We start from the raw sequence: 18,409 nt of genomic DNA, 5'->3' as shown, positions 1-18,409 counted from the left end.
AATTGTCCCAGGCTACTCCAAACCCTGTCTGACCTGGTCTTGGGACACTTCCAGGAATGGAGCAGCCACAGCATTTCCTGATGGAACCTTCCCACTTATTTTCCAGAAATATTTTGCTCCAAGACAAGGGTGAGGGCCACTTGGATGTCTCCCATCCAAGAAAAAATAGGGAAAACCACCAAATCCACCCCATAGGGAGATGGTTGGGCTCCCAGCCCAGGTGTTTTCCCACCAGAGAATCCAGAGGGAATCCAGAGGGAATCCAGAGGGAATCCAGAGGCACATCCAACACCGAGCCTGGCCTCGGTGGGTGCATCTCTCCCACTGCTCCATGGAATGTCCACGTTGTCCTCACACACTTGGGAATGGCCCCTCCAAGGGGAGAGGATGGAGCAGGAATGGCTGCAAACACCGGGAATGGGAGAGCCAAGGAGAAGGAAGGAAGCTGGGAATGGAGGTGGAATCTGGGAATTTTCCAGCTGCTCTTTGCTCCCAGGCATCCCCTGGAAGCAGGAACAGGGCTCTGGCAGGTGGGAAATCCTCCTGGAGGAGCATGGAGCAGTGGGAACAGGGACAAGGATCCATCACTCTGGGAATGATGCACCAGAAAAAAACCAGCAGGACGTGGGAATTACCAGGAACAGCTCTTCTTATCCCAGTTGGGATCTTTTGTCAGCACCAGCTGTTCCACCCAGGATAAAATCTTTGGAATCATACCCGAAGGATTCCAGCACCACCCTGCAAGATCTCCCAGAGCCACAATAAAGATTTCCAGGGAAAACGCAGGATCAGCTTGCTTGGCAGATCCCATCTGCTCACCTTTTCCAGAGGCACAGGGCTGGGATCACCCCAGGAACCTGGAGCACACAATAACCTGGATCAGCCCATCCCAGGAATTGTGCTTGACTTGCTGTGGCCACCTCCAACTTCCATGGATTCAGTCCCACTGCTCCTCCTCCAACTTCCATGGATTCAGTCCCACTGCTCCTCCTCCAACTTCCATGGATTCAGTCCCACTGCTCCTCCTCCAATTTCCAGGGACTCAATGCCACTGCTCCTCCAATTTCCATGGACTCAATGCCACTGCTCCTCCAATTTCCATGGACTCAATGCCACTGCTCCTCCAATTTCCATGGACTCAATCCCACTCCAACTTCCATGGGCTTAATCCCACTGCTCCTCCTCCCACTCCTCTGCAGGACAAGTGACAACTCTTTCCACATGGAATTGTTTTATTAGGAAAAGATCCATTAACAATAAAAACCCCCCAAGAGGAGGAGCGGGCCACGCTCCTGGAGGGTTGGGAAATTCGGGAGCAAAGCAAATCCCACGTTAAACTCAGCCAGATGCAGAGCAGCCAACAATTCCCGAGCCCCTTCCCACAGGGATTCCGGGGCTGGCCACGGATATTCCCAAATACTCAGAGCCTCAAGGAGTCTGCACAGGAACAGGAGCACCAATCCCTGGGAAATGATCCTGCTTTTCCAAGGGCTGCTGGCATTTCCCTCCTTTCCCAGCCAGTCTGGATTGACCTTTCCAGCCCCAGCCCGGAGTTTTCCCATTTTTTCCTTGCTCCAAGGAAATTCCAGCTAACTGAGGGGGGGTCTGTCCTGCTCCCATCAACCCCCCCACGATCCCAGAACGTTTTCCATGGAAGTTCCTCAGCAGCCAGCCAGGCTCTTTGGATCTGCCCCTCCTCCAGGCACGGCAGGATCAGGGAAGTTTGGGAAAAGGGATGAGCAGTCCCAAGCAGGGAGGGAGCTGAGGGACACGGGGTCGGTGCGAGGCAGATCCGGAGCCCTTTCCTGATGGATTCTCCTCACTCGGAGTCGCTTCCCTCCTGCTTTGCTGATCCCACAGCCGACGCCAGCTCCCCCTCCTGCCCTTTCAAGCGCTCTCCTGCCGGGAGAAAAGCCATGGAGAAGGGATGGACTGGTTGGATCGGGAGTGACCCAGCGCAGGACCCCGAAACCCTTCCCTTGGCGCAATCCAAGCGCTCCTGGAGCCTCCTTGGGAAGCTCCTCGGGACCAACAGCTTCCCAGATCCATTTGGGAAGGGATCAAGCCCCACCAATCCCTCCCCGGCCCAGCGAGCTCCCAGCAGGGATCCCGGAATCCCTCTGGAATGAGCCACCCCCATTCCCGCGGCTCCGGAACGCACGGATCAGCTCCGCGATGGCTCTCTGCGTCCTCTTCTCCAGCTTTTCCAGCTTCTTGGACACATCCCGCTTCAAATCCCTGGGAGGAGAGCCACAAGGTCAGGACAATTCCATGGCCAGGCAGGGCCCACTTTTCCCAGTGGAGATTCCTTCCCTTTCCCAAGTGCCACTGCTCCAAAACCAACCCATCCCTCGGTGACAAGCATTCCCAAGAATCAGCAGGAAGAGGGAATTGAGTCTTCCTCCATGGCCAGGAGAGTTTTCCAATTCCATGGAATCATGGATCAATCAGGGCTGGAAAGGTCCTTAAAGATCAGCTCATCCCAACCTCCCATGGGATTTTCCTGGCATTTTTAACCCTCAGCTCAGGTTTTCCTGGATATTTCCAGCACAATCTCAAGGTGTTGGAACCCCCACCGCTGACTCCAACACGCTTTTCCCGGGAGCAGCATTCCATAGGCACTCACCAGTCAGGTTTCCTGGGAGCCAAGTTTGCCAAATCCTAGGAAGAAGAGAAGACAGCCAGTGAAAGCCAAAGGCAACATTCCAGCCTGGACCTGGCACGGAGCAGCTACAGATTCCCAAATCCAGATTTCAGATCTGGATTTCCCAGATCTGGACTATGAGATCCAGATTTCCAGCTCTGGATTCCCCAGTTGAGATTTCCAGATCTGGATTTCCCAGTTGAGATTTCCAGCTCTGGATTTCCCAATTGAGATTTCCAGCTCTGGATTCCCCAGATCCAGATTTCCCAATCCTGATTTCCCAGATCCAGATTTTCAGCTCTGGATTTCCCAGTTCTTGATTCCGAGATCCAGATTTCCCAATTGAGATTTCCATATCTGGATTCCCCAGATCCAGATTTCCAGCTCCGGATTTCCCAACTGAGATTTCCAGCTCGGGATTTCCAGCTCTGGATTTCCCAATCCAGATTTCCAGCTCTGGATTCCCCAATCCGGATTTCCAGATCCAGATTTCCCAATCAAGATTTCCAGCTCTGGATTTCCCAGATCCAGATTTCCCAGATCTGGATTCCCAGATCCAGATTTCCAGCTCTGGATTGCCTAACCCGAATTTTCAGATCCAGATTTCCCAGTCTGGATTTCCAGCTCTGGATTCCCAAGAATTCCAGCTCTACCTACCACCTCATCGATGATGGGCTCCGGCTTGGCCGCTTCCAGCTGCTCCTTCACCGTCTCCTCCACTAGATGGGGAAACAGGATCAGTGTTGGAAAACCGGGAATTCCAACAGCGCTCCAGGCTCCCAAAAGTTTCCCTAAAATCCCATTCCCACGGCTTTACTTAAAAACATGGCTGAGTACATCCCTTTGATATCCAAACCCTTCTGGAGACTCCTAAAAATTATCCGGGAATGATGGAAATCCCACAAACAGCAACGGCAGCTGGAAGCCGGTTGGGATCAAAGCCTCTTCTCCCAACATCTGCAAGGGATCAGCTGCTCCAAAGGTCTGGAATTTTGCTTTCCCAGACTCATTTCCAGGCCTGGGACACTTTGGGGGAGTCAAGCTCCAGCCCAGGCCTTGGGAAAAGCTCCGGAGATATCTGGGATAATGGGAAAACACTCATGGAAAAAGGCACCCACGGAGGGGCTGTGGCACCAGGGAGCACATCCAGCACGTGGATTTCATGGAATCAAGGACAATTTCAGTGGGAAAAGCCCCCTTGGGTTGAGTCCAAACATTCCCAGCACTGCCCATGTCCCCAAGTGCCACATCCACAGGGATTTCAATCCCTCCAGGAATGAGGCTCCACCACTGCGGGACAAGTGGAATTTTCCAAATATCCAACCTGGTAATTCCCTCTCCTCCCGTCCCTGTTCCCTGGGAGCAGATCCCAATTTCCCCCGGGATCCTGTCAAGGAATTGTGCAGAGCCAGAAGGTTCTCCCAGAGCCTCCTTTTCTCCAGGATAACATTCCCAGCTCCCTCAGGAACTTCCCAGCTCCATTCCCTTCCCTGGACATGCTCCAGCCTTTCCATGATTTTCCTTTCACATGGAAGTTTCAAGCTCCTACAAAAACACAAGGAAAGGGCAGTGCCAGAATTCCCAGCCATTCCCATCCCTCCCTTTTTATTCAGGGCATGTTTCAAGGGATTTATTCCAGGAAAACTCCACTTTTCGGGATCCGGGGAGCTCTTTCACTTCCCCCTCAGGTGATTTATGGAAATTCCAGGTGAGGAAATTCCAGCCCCAACGCCCTCAACTCCTGACTAAGACTTCCTTCAAGATAAATCCAGCAAAAAAGCAGCCGGAATTTCCGGGAGGCTCCTCCGAGGATGAATCCTTGGATTTGGGCCTGGGAGTGTTCCCACCCCTCTTGTGCAATGCTGGGTGTGAGGGTGACAGGATCAGATATTCCAGCCCCTCCACGGACACCTCATCCCAGTGGATCTCCCACTTTTGGGAAGAGCACGGAGCTTCCCAAGCCTTCATTTCCCTTCCCACATTCCCGGTTTCTCCCACCTGAGGCCGGTTTGGCCGGGGGCAGCTTCCTCTTCTTCAGCTCCTCATCCTCGGGATCGTAATTCCGCAGCTTGATCTCCCTGGGAAAAGTGGGAAGAGCAGTGAGGAAAGTCCAGGGTGCCCCAGTGGGCACTCAGGAAAAGTGGGAATGTTGGAATCGGGAGCGAGAGGCAGCTGAAATCATGGAATTGTTGAGGTTGGAAAAGCCTCCAAGATCATCAAATCCAGCCAAGGCCACCACGAATCCCCAAGTGTCCCCAAGTGCCACATCCATGGCTTTTAAATCCCACCAGGAATGGGGACTCCCATTCCCCATTCCATGAGAAATAATCCCAGTATCCAACCTGGGATATCCTCTGGCACAGCCTCAGGCTGTTCCCTCCTATCTTGTCCCTGGGAGAAAAACCCAATTCCCACCTGGCTCCAACCTTTTGGATCCAAAAACTGGGATACTCCGGATGGAGACCCCAGGGAAAATCCAAAATCATGGAAATAAATCTTTCAGGGAAAGACACGGGTGGGAAAAGGATTATTTAGGATACAAGGTGGTTATCCAAGCATTTCTGGAAGTGCTAAAATCAGGGAGCAAATCCCAGTTCTGGAATAAATGGATGGTGGAGCTAAGGGAATGAGGGCCCCACCATCACCTGGAAGTTTTTCCATGTTTTCATCTCCTCCAGGAAAACTCAGGATTGAGCCACAATTCCAGGATATCCCAGCTTACTTGGGCTATAAATGGACACCCTCATTCCCGTGAGTGATTCCTCGCTGGAGCCAAACCCTGCAAGCCTCAAGGGGAATTCCCAAAGCCACAATCCTGGAAAATCCAGCTTTGAGGAGCTCATCCCAGCTCCAGGACACTCAGGAGGCTGCGGGATCCATGGAAAAGCTCAGCCCACGGGGAAAATGAGGGAGGTGAAGCTCATTAACCGAGGATGGGATTAACTGGGATAAACGCTCCAAGAGAAGCTGGGAAGGTTGGGAAGCAGAGGACCAGGTTTTTATGGAAAGCACCAAAAATCCAACCTTGGAAGTCACCAGAGCATGAGTGGAAAATCCAAACCTTCCCACTCCATCCCATTCCTGCTCCAGGACGGGAATTTCCTGGCCAAGAGACCGAGCCACTCCATGGGAGTGCTGGGAAAACTGGGATGTGTTCCAGGACTGTGCTGAGGTAAATTATGGAATTCTAGAATGGAAGTGACCCTTGGGATCAGGGGCATGGCCAGGGACACCTTCCATGATCCCAGGGTGATCCAAGCCCCATCCTTGGACACTTCCAGGGATCCAGAGGCAGTCATAGCTTCTCTGGGAATTCCATCCCAGCCCCTCCCCACCCTCCCAGCCAGGAATTCCTTCCCAAAATGGAACTGGGAGGATCTGGGGAGTGCAGCATTCCAGAGGGAAGCAATGGACACTACCAGGGGTGGCACATTCCCTGGCTGAGCTCAGGAATATCCCAAATCCATGTTTCCCTCAGGCCCGGAGCTCCTGGCTGGGGAAGCAGGAGGGATCCCAACTTTTTTGGGAAGAGGCCCTTGGCACCGGCACGCCGGGAATGTGCGGAATGCCCGGAGTGTTCCAGATGGAAACCAGGCCCCTCCGAGCTTGGCTCGTGCTTCTCTGTTCCAGCCCCAAGGGTTTTATGGAACAAACAATTCCACGGATTTCTCCAAGCCTTCTGGCTGCCAAAATCCTTGTGGCAGGAGCACCGGGAATGGCTTTGCCAGAAAAAGCTGGAACAGGGATTTCTCCCGGTGTCACAGGTTCCTCGCTCCTGTCGTTATTCCCAAAAGCCACCAGGAGCTGCTTCAGGAGCAGCTTCCCCATCCCGCTCCCTGAGGATGAGGCTTCCACCTCCAGGAACAGCAGGAAAAATGGATGGAGATCATGGAATCATCCTGGAATGGGCTGGGTGGGATCTGAAGGGTGATCCCGTTCCACACCTCCCACTGCCCCAGGCTGCTCCAGCCTGGCTTTGGACATTCCCAGCGATCCAGGGGCAGCCACAGCTGCTCTGGGAATTCCATCCCAGCCAGGAATTCCCAATTCCCAATCTCCCACCCATCCCTGCCCTCTGGCAGTGGGAGCCGTTCCCTGTGTCCCCGTGTCCCCAATCCCTCTCCAGCTCTCCTGGAGCCCCTTCAGGCCCTGCCAGGGGCTCTGAGTTTTCCCTGGATTCTTCCCTTCTCCAGGGGAACATTCCCAGCTCTCCCAGAGCAGAGGGGCTCCAGCCTCGGGAGCAGCTCCATGGGATCCTCTGGACTGACTCCAGCAGGTGCTGCCGCCATTCCCAGATTCCTCACCCGAGGCACCAGAGGAGGAACAGGCAGAGATCCAGGAGAACTCGCCCTGAGGAAAAGCTCTTCCCTGGAAAAGCTGCTCCTGCCCGAGCTCCCGAGCGTGTCCAAGCCCACCCTGCTCCCAGAGTGGCTCCAGAAGGAAGGAATCCCAAAAAATCCCACCAAACTTGCCAGGCAGGTTGGTTTTCCCTGCTGGAGCAAGGATTGGGAGACATCCAGGTGTTCCAGGAGAGCTGGAGAAGATCCCAAATCCATCAGGATTCCCATCGCTTCCCACAGGGCTTTCCCAAGCACCTGAGCTTTTCTTGGACACTGGGAATTTCAATATCCATGAATCAAGCCAGGACAAAGCCCACATTCCATGTGGAGCGTGGGATCCTGCTGGAGCTGGAGGATTCCAAGCCATTCCCACCGCAGCCATCCCGGGAATACCAGTGTGGGAACGAGGACAAAGCTCATCCATGCTTTCCTGCGGCTCCTCCAGGTTGGGATGGATCCAAACCCAACTTCCACCCTTGAGGTTCAACCAAAAGGAGCCCTGGAGGCACCTTGGGAGCATGGAGATGGCCACGGGATAACACCCGGGATAACTGCTGGAATTCCTGGGATCAGACCCACAAGCTCAGCACGGAGCCAGCACAAGGACTTGGAGCAGAAGGATGCTCCAGATGTGCTCCCACTCCCAGGAATTCTCCCCCAGGAGGGGCAGCTGGAAGTCTGAGCACCCAAAAATCCACGCCCAAAACACCGTGGGGTGGATGAATTCCCAGGAATGATTCCTGGAAAAGAGCAGAGCGCTGGGAAGAGCCAAGGGCTGGAAGGAGCACGGTGTCACCTCTGGAGGCTCATCCCGATCCCAGGGAAAATCCAGGATCACCCAGAGCTTGGGATCACGGGAAGCTCCATGGATCCTTCCCTAGGGATGGATCAGCTCCATCCTGAGGGAAAATCCAGAGCATCCTCCAGCTCCAGAGGGAGGAAGGACCAAAACATGGATCAGAACCTTCAGGATGGAGCCGGCTCAGGAATTTCCCCAGCCTGGATCCCGTTGATCTCAGCTTCCGGGTGGGATTCAATCCCAGCTTTCCCTTTTCCAGCTTGGAGCAAAATGTGGCAGTTCCCAGCGTTGCCCATTCCCACTCCTTTTCCTGAGCACATTCCCACTGGGAAGGGATCCCTGGGATGCTCCATGGCCGTGTCCAAGCGGGAGCAGATCCCGGGAAGTGTCAACCAAACCCTCCCCGGGTCCCCTGCTCAGCTCCCACCTCCCGCATTTAATCCGGATTTTTTCCCATTCTTTTCCTCCTCCCTGGGATGAAGGGAATCACGTCCTGGATTCTCCTGGCGAGCCCAACCCCCTCTGGAGCAGAATCCCGAGGGATTTATTTTGAGGCAGGGATTAACAAACAAAAGGGCTCCGGACCTGCCCAGTGACATTCCAGAGGCAGAATTCCTGAGGGAGATCGGGTTTCCCAAGCCCCGCTCCTCCCCCATACCGGGAGCTGCAGCTTCCAAGGATAATTCCCTGTCCAAGGGCAGGGCTCCGCGTGGATTCACTTTTCCTAAAACTGGGAAATTGAGGATTATTTTTGTCCCATCCCTCTCCAAGCTTTTCCTTGGATTTTTAGCTCCACTTTTCCCACCTCTGCCCAGCTTTGCTGGCACAAGGAGCCCAATTATTCCAAAGCTCAGCGCTGCGGGATGGGAATTCCAGGCTCCAGCAGGTCCCTGATTCCCAAATCCAGCGTTTTATCCCGCGGGAATGAGGCGGAAAAGCCGAAATCCTCCCACACCCTTTTCCTGGGAAAGGCGGAGCAGCAGCTCCGCTTCCTGGTCCACACCAAAATCCAAACGATCCAAGTTTTTCACGGCTCCAGAGAGAATTCCCAGAGTTCGGATCTGGAATTCCTGGGAGAAAAGCAGGCCTTGCAGGAAAATGAGGAAGGAAAAACGGGATGGGGAGGTTGGAGTGGAGCGGGAACAAAGCAGGAAGTGGCCAAAAAATGGGATCACAGGCCGGGAAAAATGTTGGGAAAACCAGAGCCGAGGGGATCTTGTCCTTCCTGCAGCCACTGGAACAGAAAAGTTGGGAATCTCCATCCCTGGAAGCGTCCAAAGCCAGCCTGGGATAGTGGGAGCTGTCCCTGCCCATGGAATGGGATCATCCTTTGGGTCTTTCCCACCCAAACCATTCCAGGGTTTTTCCCTGCTCCAGCTTTCCTGGCAGCACTGGGATGCCATGGAGCAGGTAAGTGTGGGATCTCCCAGAGATTCTTGGAAAAATGTGGAGAAGGGGTGGGAGAATCCCAAAATTCCAGAATGGATTGCTTGGAAGGGAGTCAAGGATGATCCCATTCCATGGGCAGGGACACTCCCACTATCCCAGGCTGGCTTTGGACGCTTCCAGGGATGGAATTTAATGGGATTTCTCCATATCCCAAGTGGCTGAGAGGAAATTCCCAAAATCTATTCATAACTAAAGGGAAAAGCAGGGAAAAAAAATCCTTGGATAACTCCCAGAATGATCCCATGCCCTGGCAGGGACCTCCAGCTCCTTCTCCTGGAGTTTTCCCTTCCAGCCATTCCAGGGTCACATTCCTGGGATTAGCTGGGAATACGGAGCCTGTGGAGAATCCTCAGGATCCCAGGAATCCAGGAAGGATTCCAAGCCAATCCATCCTGGAATTCCACACCTGGACGGGCTGGGATGGAGCTGAAATGAAGCAGCCAGGAGAGAAAATCCTGGAATTCTGCTCCACAAACCACGGGATTATTCCCTGAACTGCCACATTCCCTATCCCACAAAATTCCTTCTGCCTGGAAAATCCAGCCCAGCTCCTGGAAGTGCTTTGGAGGGAAGGGAGATTGCAGCCACCAGGACTCCACATTTCCCAAATCCAGGTGAAATTCCAGCAGATTCTTCCCCCTTTCCCCAGGCCAGCAGTGCCCAGCAATTCCCTTTTCCATAGGGAGATTCTCAGGAAGTCCAAATCCAAGAGAAAAGCAAGGGATGGGCTCTTCCAGATCCAATTCCAATGGGAAAAGCAGAAATTCCACAAGAAAAGCAAAAGGAAATCGAAACTTGGGAATTATCTGGGCAAAATTTGGGATTCAGACATTTCCATGGAGCAGATTTTGCTGGAATTTACCTTGGGAAAATTCCCTCTGGATCCCAACAAAACAGGCTGAGATGGGAAAAGTGGAAAAACAGGGAAGTGAAGTTTTCCCCCAAAAAGAGGAGAATTCGAAAGAATTCCATGAATTTGAGGAGAAAACCGGGATGGAATTTCCTACTCCACACTCTCCTCTCCACATGAAACTTCCTTGGATTTCCAGGAAATCATTTTCCAGGAAATCATTCAGGAGGCAGGAGAAGGATTTTGTCTGGATCTGCCACAGGATGAAGGAAAAATCCATGGAAAAACTCATTTCCTGGTGCTGCTGAACATCAGGAATGAAACACCAGGAATGGCACAGAGGCCTCAGATCCCTCCAGGCAATCCCAGCAGCCATTCCCAGGAGAAAATCAGCCCAAACCGGGATTTTTTTGGGATTTGGAGGATGATTCCCAGGAGAAAATCAGCCCAAACCAGGATTTTTTGGGATTTGGAGGACATATCCCAGGAGAAAATCAACCCAAACCAGGATTTTTTTTTGGATTTGGAGGATTCCCAGGAGAAAATCAATCCAAACTGGGATTTTTTGGGATTTGAACAATTCCCAGGAGAAAATCAGCCCAAAGCACGATTTTTTGGGGGGGATTTGGAGGACAATTCCCAGGAGAAAATCAGCCCAAAACAGGATTTTTTGGGATTTGGAGAATTCCCAGGAGAAGATCAGCCCAAACCAGGATTGTTTTGTTTTGTTTTTTTGGGGTTTTTTTGGGTTTTTTGGGTTTGTTTTTTTTTGGGGGGGATTTGGAGGATGATTCCCAGGATAAAAATCAGAATTTTTTTGGGATTTGGAGGATGAATTCCTCATTCCAGCCAGGCCTGGATCCACAGGGGTGGGAAAAGCAACCCAGATTCCGTCGGCTCCGGATCCGGTGGCAGCGCTGGAATCCGAGAGCTCCCGATCCATTCATTATTCAGGATTTTCCCAAGCTCTGGTTTCTCCTCTGGAGCTTTGTCTGGCACAAATTCCAAGCACAGAAATTTCCCTCTCCAAAGAAATTTCCAGCCCCAAATCCGTGCGGGATTTTCTCCATCGGGATTTGCTTTTTCCAATGAGTTGTTCCAAAAAAAAAAAAAAATTTAAAAAGAAGGATTTTCCTGTTTTTTTTTTCCTGGTTCATCTTTGCCACAGAGGAAGTTTTTAGGTATAAATCCATGGGATTTATCCACATTCCATGTTTTCCACCCAAATTTTAATCCCAAAAAAAGCCCTGGTGGGAATCAGCCAGATCTGCCTCAACTCCTGTTTTCCAGGGAAAAGTTACAGGAATCCATGGAAAAATACCAATCCCTGCAGGAATGGCTGGGAATTCAGGGAAACTCCCAACATTCCTGCTGCCTCTGGAAATGTTCCAGGTTTTCCCTCTTGATCCATGGAATTTTGCCTCCAATAGAAATTCACCCATCCCTCATCCCAAATTATTTGCACCAAATTCCTATGGAAAATTCCCATTGAATCACAGAGATCCAAGGGAAAATCCCCATGGGAAAAGTGGGAATAAAGAAGGAATTACCTGTGCTTGACCTGCTCCTCTTCCTCATCTTCTCTGGGAATTTTGGATTCAGGTTCTCCGCTCTCCTTGTTCTGCAAAAAAAATGGGATAATCCATCAGATTTTGGCTTCTCTGGAAAATCGGGAGAGCAAACGACACCAAAATCCTCTGGGATTGGGATATTTTTGGGTTAAGAAAGGATGTGGGAATGAGTGATGAGAATCCATAAAAAATTTGGGAATTCACAGAGCAGGATTCCTTTTTTCCCTAATTTACCATTTGGGATGGAAAACGTGGAATCCCACAGGGAGCAGCACAACAAAGGAATTCCAGCTTCTCTGGAATAGGGAAAGAGGCTCCATGGGCAGCAGCAGATCCCAGGAAAAGCGGTGGAATTCCCTCTCCCATTCATTATCCAGGCAGGAACAGGGATGGAATGGTGCCCAGGGGGAGCTGGGAATGAGCAGCCATGGAATTCTGGAATCCCGGAAGGAAATGAACATCCCAACTTCCCAAAAAAAAAAAAAAAAAACAGGAGCAGCTCTGGATTTCCCAGGAATAGCAGCAGGGATGGACACAGCAAACACCGCTCAACTCCTTATCCCAACTTTTATTTCCATGGAAAATGATTGGGGAAAAGGAGATTTGAGCCTTCTCTATTCCCAGATTTAAATTCCCAACTTTTCCTAAAGGCTTGGATGGGAAAGGATCCTAAGGATGATCCCATTCCATGGGCAGGGAATTCCCACAATCCCAGGCTGCTCCAAGCTGGCCTTGGACACTTCCAGGGATGAGGCAGCCATGGAATTTCTTGGGAATCCCTTCCCAACATCCCACCTCTCCCTGCCCTCTGGCACTGGGATCCACTCCCTGGATCCCATCCTTTATCCCAAGTCCCTTTCCCAACACCAGCTCCAGGATCCCGATATTATCCAGGAGCTCTTCCAGGCCTGGGAATGTTTCCCAAAGTGCTGACTCATTCCCTGGATCCCTCTTCTTCCAAAGTCTGTTCCACAATCCAGGTTAAAAATTACATTCCCAGCCAACAGGGAAAGGAGCCACGGCTGGAATTGTTCAGCTTCAGCTCCTGATCCAAAGACAAGGAAAATATTCCCAGTTTTTTCAAGGAAAAACCAACAATAATCACCCCCAAAACCCCAATTAATTCAATTTTCATTCCTTGTTTCTAAGTCCATTAAAACTTTAGGATACTCCCAAGAATTCCCTGCTCCATAAATTCAATAAAACCTGGGAAGAGCCCTCTGGAATTCCCTGCTGCAGCTCCAAGCTGGCTAATGCTTAGCCACCCTTGAATCCATGGAATTCCAAGTCCCTTCCACACTCCGAGTCCTTTCCCATTCCTTTCCTCTCCTCCAGAGCTGCATTCCCCTCACTCCCGCTGGAATTCTATCCAGAGGGTTCCAAGATAAGGAAATATTTGGCACAAATATTCCCCGGGAGCCCTGGCTGTTCCCATTCCTGCCAATTCCTGCTTTTCCCGGGCATTGGAATATTGGATATTCCAATCCTGCCACAAGCTTGCCCAAAAATCCCCAATTCCGGCTTCCTTCCCATTAAACCCAAAGTTTTTAAAGGCTTGGGAATATTCCTAGAAAATCAAAGCAAAGGTTTTCCAGGGAAGCTGTGAGGGAAAAGGGAGGGAAGAAAAGAGGGAGGGAAAGGAAAAAAGGGCAGGAAGGGAAAAGGAGAGGGAAAAAACAGAGGGAAACAAAAATGGCAGGGAAAAAATCATGAGGGAAAAAGGGCAGGAAAAAGTGTGGGAAAGGAAAAAAATGTGGGAAGATAGGGAAAGGAAAAAACAGAGGGAAACAAAAATGGCAGGGAAAAAATTGTGAGGAAAAAAATCATGAAGGAAAAACGTCAGAAAAAAATCATGAGGGAAAAATGGCGGGAAAAAATCGTGAGGGAAAAATGGCGGGAAAAAATCGTGAGGGAAAAACGGCGGGAAAAAAATCATGAGGGAAAAACGGCAGGAAAAAAGGGCAGGAAGGCAAAAGCAGGAAAAAAGGCGGCACAGCTCTGGATTTTCCAGGAATGGCAGCAGGGCTGGGCACTGCAAACACTGCTCAGCTCCACCTATCCCCATTTTATTCCTATGGAGGAAGGAGATTGTGGCATTCCTGAATTCCCAACATCCCCTGAGCCCATGGGCACAAAAGGCTGGGATTGGAAGGGATCCTAAGGATTATCCCATTCCATGGGCAGGGAATTCCCACTGCTCCAGGGTGCTCCAGCCTGGCCTTGGGCACTGCCAGGGATAATCCAGGGGCAGCCACAGCTGCTCTGGGAATTCCATCCCAGCCAGGAATTCCCAATTCCCAATCTCCCACCCATCCCTGCCCTCTGGCACTGGGAGCCATTCCCTGTGTCCTGTCCCTCCATCCTTGTCCCCAGTCCCTCTCCAGCTCTCCTGGAGCCCCTCCAGGCCCTGCCAGGGGCTCTGAGCTTTCCCTGGAATTTTCCCTTCTCCAGGTGAACATTCCCAGCTCTCCCAGCCTGGCTCCACCCCTGGAGCAGCTCCGTGACCTCGTCTGGATTTGCTCCAGGAACTTTGCTCCAGCCCTGAGGATCCCACCTGAGCCATCCCAGCCCTCTCCTATCTCCAAATCAACATTCCCAGGCTGGAATTGTTGGGAAGAACGTCCAGGATGAAACATTTCCAGCCCGTTCCGACTTTCCAAAAAAAGCCTGGATAGGAAAGGATCCTTCAGAGCCCTCCGAGGGGTTTTATCCTGGCTGGAAAAACTTCCCAGGGCTCCGTTTCTACAGCAACTCTTCTCCCAAGCCTTTGGCGCTGGATCACGAGGAGCAAAAAACAAATCCCAGCACGATAAAAAAAAATAAATAAATAAATAAAAAACAGGAAAAACAAGGACAGGAGCAGCCAAAGTCCAGAGCTTTGGGAAAGGGCGGAAAAGCAGGAAAAGGCAGCGGAAAGGAGCAGTGCCGGCCCTTCCTCCCGCCGGGAAGGTGTGGAGGAGCTGGGATGTGGCTCTGGAGCCAATCCAGCCGGGAACAAAAGCTTGGGATGCAGCCAAAGGAATTTTTCCAGCTCGAGGAACAACACAGGGAATGCTCCGGAGCGATGGGAGACTCTTCCTTCCCAAAAAAAACCACGGCAAAGCTCTGATTTTTTAAGGATTTGGGGATAAAAAGGCAGGAGAAGGAGCTGTGGAGGTCTTGGATTAGGAATTTTGGGAATCTGAGCCAGCGATCCCACCTGGATTTTACTGAGGGATCCTTTGGGAATATCAGCAGCACCCCCATAGACCTTAAAAGATGAATTCCCAGGGAATTTTCCTGGGAATTCCCTCAGAGTGGAACTTCGAGCCATCAGATCCCAGAATTTCACATAAAAAGGGGAAAAACTGGAAATCTAGGATGTGCCCAATGGGAATTCCCAAATATTGTCCCAGCAAGGAATTTTTTCCTTAAATTATGGGAAAAAGTCCTTCATCCCCTACTTTCCATGGGAAGAAAGGAAAAGTGGGAATCCCAAAGCAGGAATTCCCAGATTTTAACTTAAATCCTCTGGATAATCCTGGAATATATTCCCACAAAGAAACCTTCCCACAGCTCAGCCTCTGCTGGATTCCCTAGGGAATCTGAGCACTGCAGACAAAGGAGCAGCTTCCCATTTTTCCATGGAATTTTCAAGCAGGAACATCCTTATTCCATTGATTTATTCTCCTCTCCCGTTATTTTTTACACCAAAATATTTTTGGAGAATTTTCCTTGAGGGAATCTGATCTGGAAACTGAAGGAGCAGACAGAAGAAATTCCCTTTTTCCCTATTTTTGGTGCCTCCAACCCTAAGAGAATCCCAGAAAAACTGGATTTTTCCACAGGCAGGACACAATCCAGGTTTCTCCGTGAACATTCCCACTGTTTTCAGTGGGAATAACCCAAAATTTCACCCACAAGACACCAGAGTGACAGGAAAACTCCAGGAAAAGCAAAATTCCTTAACACAAGGGATGCAAGAAACAGGGAAAATCCAGATATTTCTGAGATATTTTCCTTCCTTCAGCTTCTCCCTAATTTTTAGGAAGTCCTGGACGTCCAAGGATTTTTTTTCCAGTGAAAATCCATTGCCCTTGAAACGTTTCCCAGAGATCTGAAGCTGGGATCATTTGCATTCCCTGGATTTCTGGAATTCAGGCAGGAAAACAAAGGGATGAGCTGTCAAAGGGAACGGAACCAACGGGGAATAAAGGAAAAGGATAAAAGCCTTTCACAGCTCCCAAAAAAAAAGCAGGAAAAGCTTCCCAAGGACCTTGAGCTGCTCCACAAAAACTGCTGGAATTGTCACCAGCTCGGGATCATCCTGGGGCGGCTCCTCCTGGAATATCCAGGGTTTATTCCCATTAAAACCTGGAATTCCTGCCGGGATTGCAGCCTCAGGTTTGCTTCCCTATGGATTTCAGGCCTGGAATGTTCTGGGTTCCCTGCCCATGGAACTGGGTGAGGTTTAAGGTTTCTTCCCAAAAGAAAAATTTATTTCCCACCCTTTTTCTTTCCCACCATTTTTCCCCACCCTTTTCTTCCTCCCTCAGTTTTCCATCCTTGGAAAACCAGGAATTTTCCATAAACCAAAGAGCTCCACAGCAGCTGATTGGAATTCCCTGCCCATGGAACTTTCAGGCTCTTTCCCAAAAGAAATCCGGGATTTTGGGATTCTCCAAGGTTTGATAAAGCAGGAATTTCAACCCAAACCTTTTCCACACCACAACAGAATTCCCAAATTTCTCCCCAAAGGCCAGGAATGGCTGAGCTCTCCCAGAATCTTCCAGCAGGGTGGGAAAAGTTTTCCTTTATATCCCAGCTCTTTTCCAAGAGCTTGGGATTGTCCTCCATCCCTCTGGAATGATACTTGATCCAATCAGTTGGAAAAATTTATTTCCCATCCTTTTTCTTTCCTACCATTTTTCCTTTTCCCACTCTTTTTTTCCTCCTCTCAGCTTTCCATCCTTGGAAAACCAGGAATTCTCCACTAAAAACCAAAGTGCTGCTTGGAATTCCCTGCCCATGGAACGGGATGACCTTGAAGGTCCTTCCCACCAAAGCATCCCATGAAAGAGAATTCCCAAGGGGAATTCTGGCACAGCATCCCAAAGAGGCTCCGTGTCACTCCTCATTTCCACGGATCCCATCCCAAAGCTCCGGAAAAAAAGGACAAATCCAGCTGGAATTCCAGGAGATGAAAGGAGCCCGGGATGAGGTCTGGGATCCCAAGGAGCCTTTAATCCTTTTTTTTTAATGGAGAGGGATGAAAAGAGGGAATTAGGGAAAATCTCCGTGCACATTGCCATGGAGATGGGAATGGCAGGGGAGATTGAGGAAAAGCCAATCCCAGGGTTTTTTTAGGAATTAACCCTCCCTGGCAGGAAACGGGGAGATCCTGTTCAAGGAGAAGAAGGAAAATTTTTGGAATGGGGTTTTTCCCACGATTTTGCCTCCGCTGGTGATGGGAAAAGAGTTCTGGAATCCTGGAATTCTCGAGGTTGGAAAAGCCTTGGAGATGGAGTCCAACCATTGCCAGCACTGATCCGGGTCCCACAGCCACGGGATTTCAATCCCTGTGGGATTGGGAATTCCACCCCAAAAATCCCAGAGGCTGCACATGGAGGGGGTGAGGGCAGGGAAGAGCCAGATCCTCTGTCCCACCACATCCCAAAAAACTCAGGATCCATGAGGGACCCTTGGACATCTCCAGCCCCTGTGGGACCCCAAAATCCTCAAATCCCTTCCTGCCCCATCCCAAATAACTCAGGATCCGTCTGGGATGTGACACCCCCAGTCCCTTTGGGACCCCAAAATCCTCAAATCCCATCCCACCCAAAGAAGAGAGGATCCCAAAAAACTCCGGATCCGTGTGGGATGTTCTGATTCCCCTCCAACATTCCCTGTCCCTCTGGGACACAAAATCCTCAGCCCCATTCCAAACCTTCTGCATCCCAAATCCCAGACCCACCCCCAACATTCCCAGCCCCATTCCAGACTGCCTGCATCCCACATCCCAAAAAACTCGGGATCCACATGGGATGTTCTCATTCCTCACCAACATTCCCAGCCCCATTCCAGACCCTCGGGAACCCCAAAATCCTCAGCCCCATTCCAAACCTTCTGCATCCCAAATCCCAGAGCCACCCCCAACATTCCCAGCCCCATTCCACACTACCCGCATCCCACATCCCAAAAAACTCGGGATCCGCGTGGATGTCCTGAACACCCCCACACCCCAAACAACTGCGACCCACCTGGGGCCCCTCTGACACCCCAAAAGACCCGAGGACCCCAAATATCCCAAAATTCTCAGAATTCCCCTGGGCCCCTCCGCCCGGCCGCGGCACCCACGGGCGCCTTCCGCGGCCTCGGCCCCACCGCGGGGCCCCTCCGAGCGCTTCCCCCGCCCTGGCAGCGCCCGGCCCGGCCCGACCTGCAGCGTCCGCTGCCTCAGCGCCTTCAGCCGCTCCCGCCGCTTCAGCGCCTCCGCCTCCAGCCGCCCCAGAACGAACCCCTCGGCCTCCTCCGCGCCGTCCATGCCGCCGCCGGGCGCCGCCATCTTGCACCCCGCGTCCCCCGCTGCCGTACAGCGCGCGGCGCGCATGCGCGGCAGGCCGGGCGTGCCGAGCGCCGAGCGTATCGATGCGAGCAATCGATTGGGGGCGATTGGGGTGGCGGTGGCGGGGGGGGGAAGGTGAAAAATTCCCCATTAAATGTTTGGGGATGCTTTAAAAGGAGATTAAAGGGGAAAACGAGGCGAAAGCGTCGGGT

General features: G+C 51.4%; 1 protein-coding gene across 1 annotated transcript; it reads right to left on the bottom strand.

The window, feature by feature from the left end:
- Positions 1-1,214: 1,214 nt before the first annotated feature.
- Positions 1,215-18,279, bottom strand: CCDC12 (coiled-coil domain containing 12). The gene is made up of 7 exons (XM_021542235.2): positions 18,072-18,279; positions 11,633-11,703; positions 4,643-4,722; positions 3,302-3,363; positions 2,627-2,661; positions 2,162-2,238; positions 1,215-1,899 (listed from the first exon to the last, which is right to left on the bottom strand). The coding sequence occupies exons 1-7, from the start codon at positions 18,240-18,242 to the stop codon at positions 1,820-1,822; spliced, it is 576 nt and encodes a 191-aa protein (XP_021397910.2). The 5' UTR covers positions 18,243-18,279; the 3' UTR covers positions 1,215-1,819.
- Between the last annotated feature and the right edge of the window lie 130 nt (positions 18,280-18,409).

This window comes from Lonchura striata, chromosome 2 (genome assembly GCF_050655825.1).
Source record: "Lonchura striata isolate lonStrDom1 chromosome 2, ASM5065582v1, whole genome shotgun sequence".
Lineage (NCBI taxonomy): Eukaryota > Metazoa > Chordata > Aves > Passeriformes > Estrildidae > Lonchura > Lonchura striata.
The sequence above is the reverse complement of the archived record's forward strand: the minus strand, read 5'-3'. Positions and strand labels throughout refer to the sequence as shown.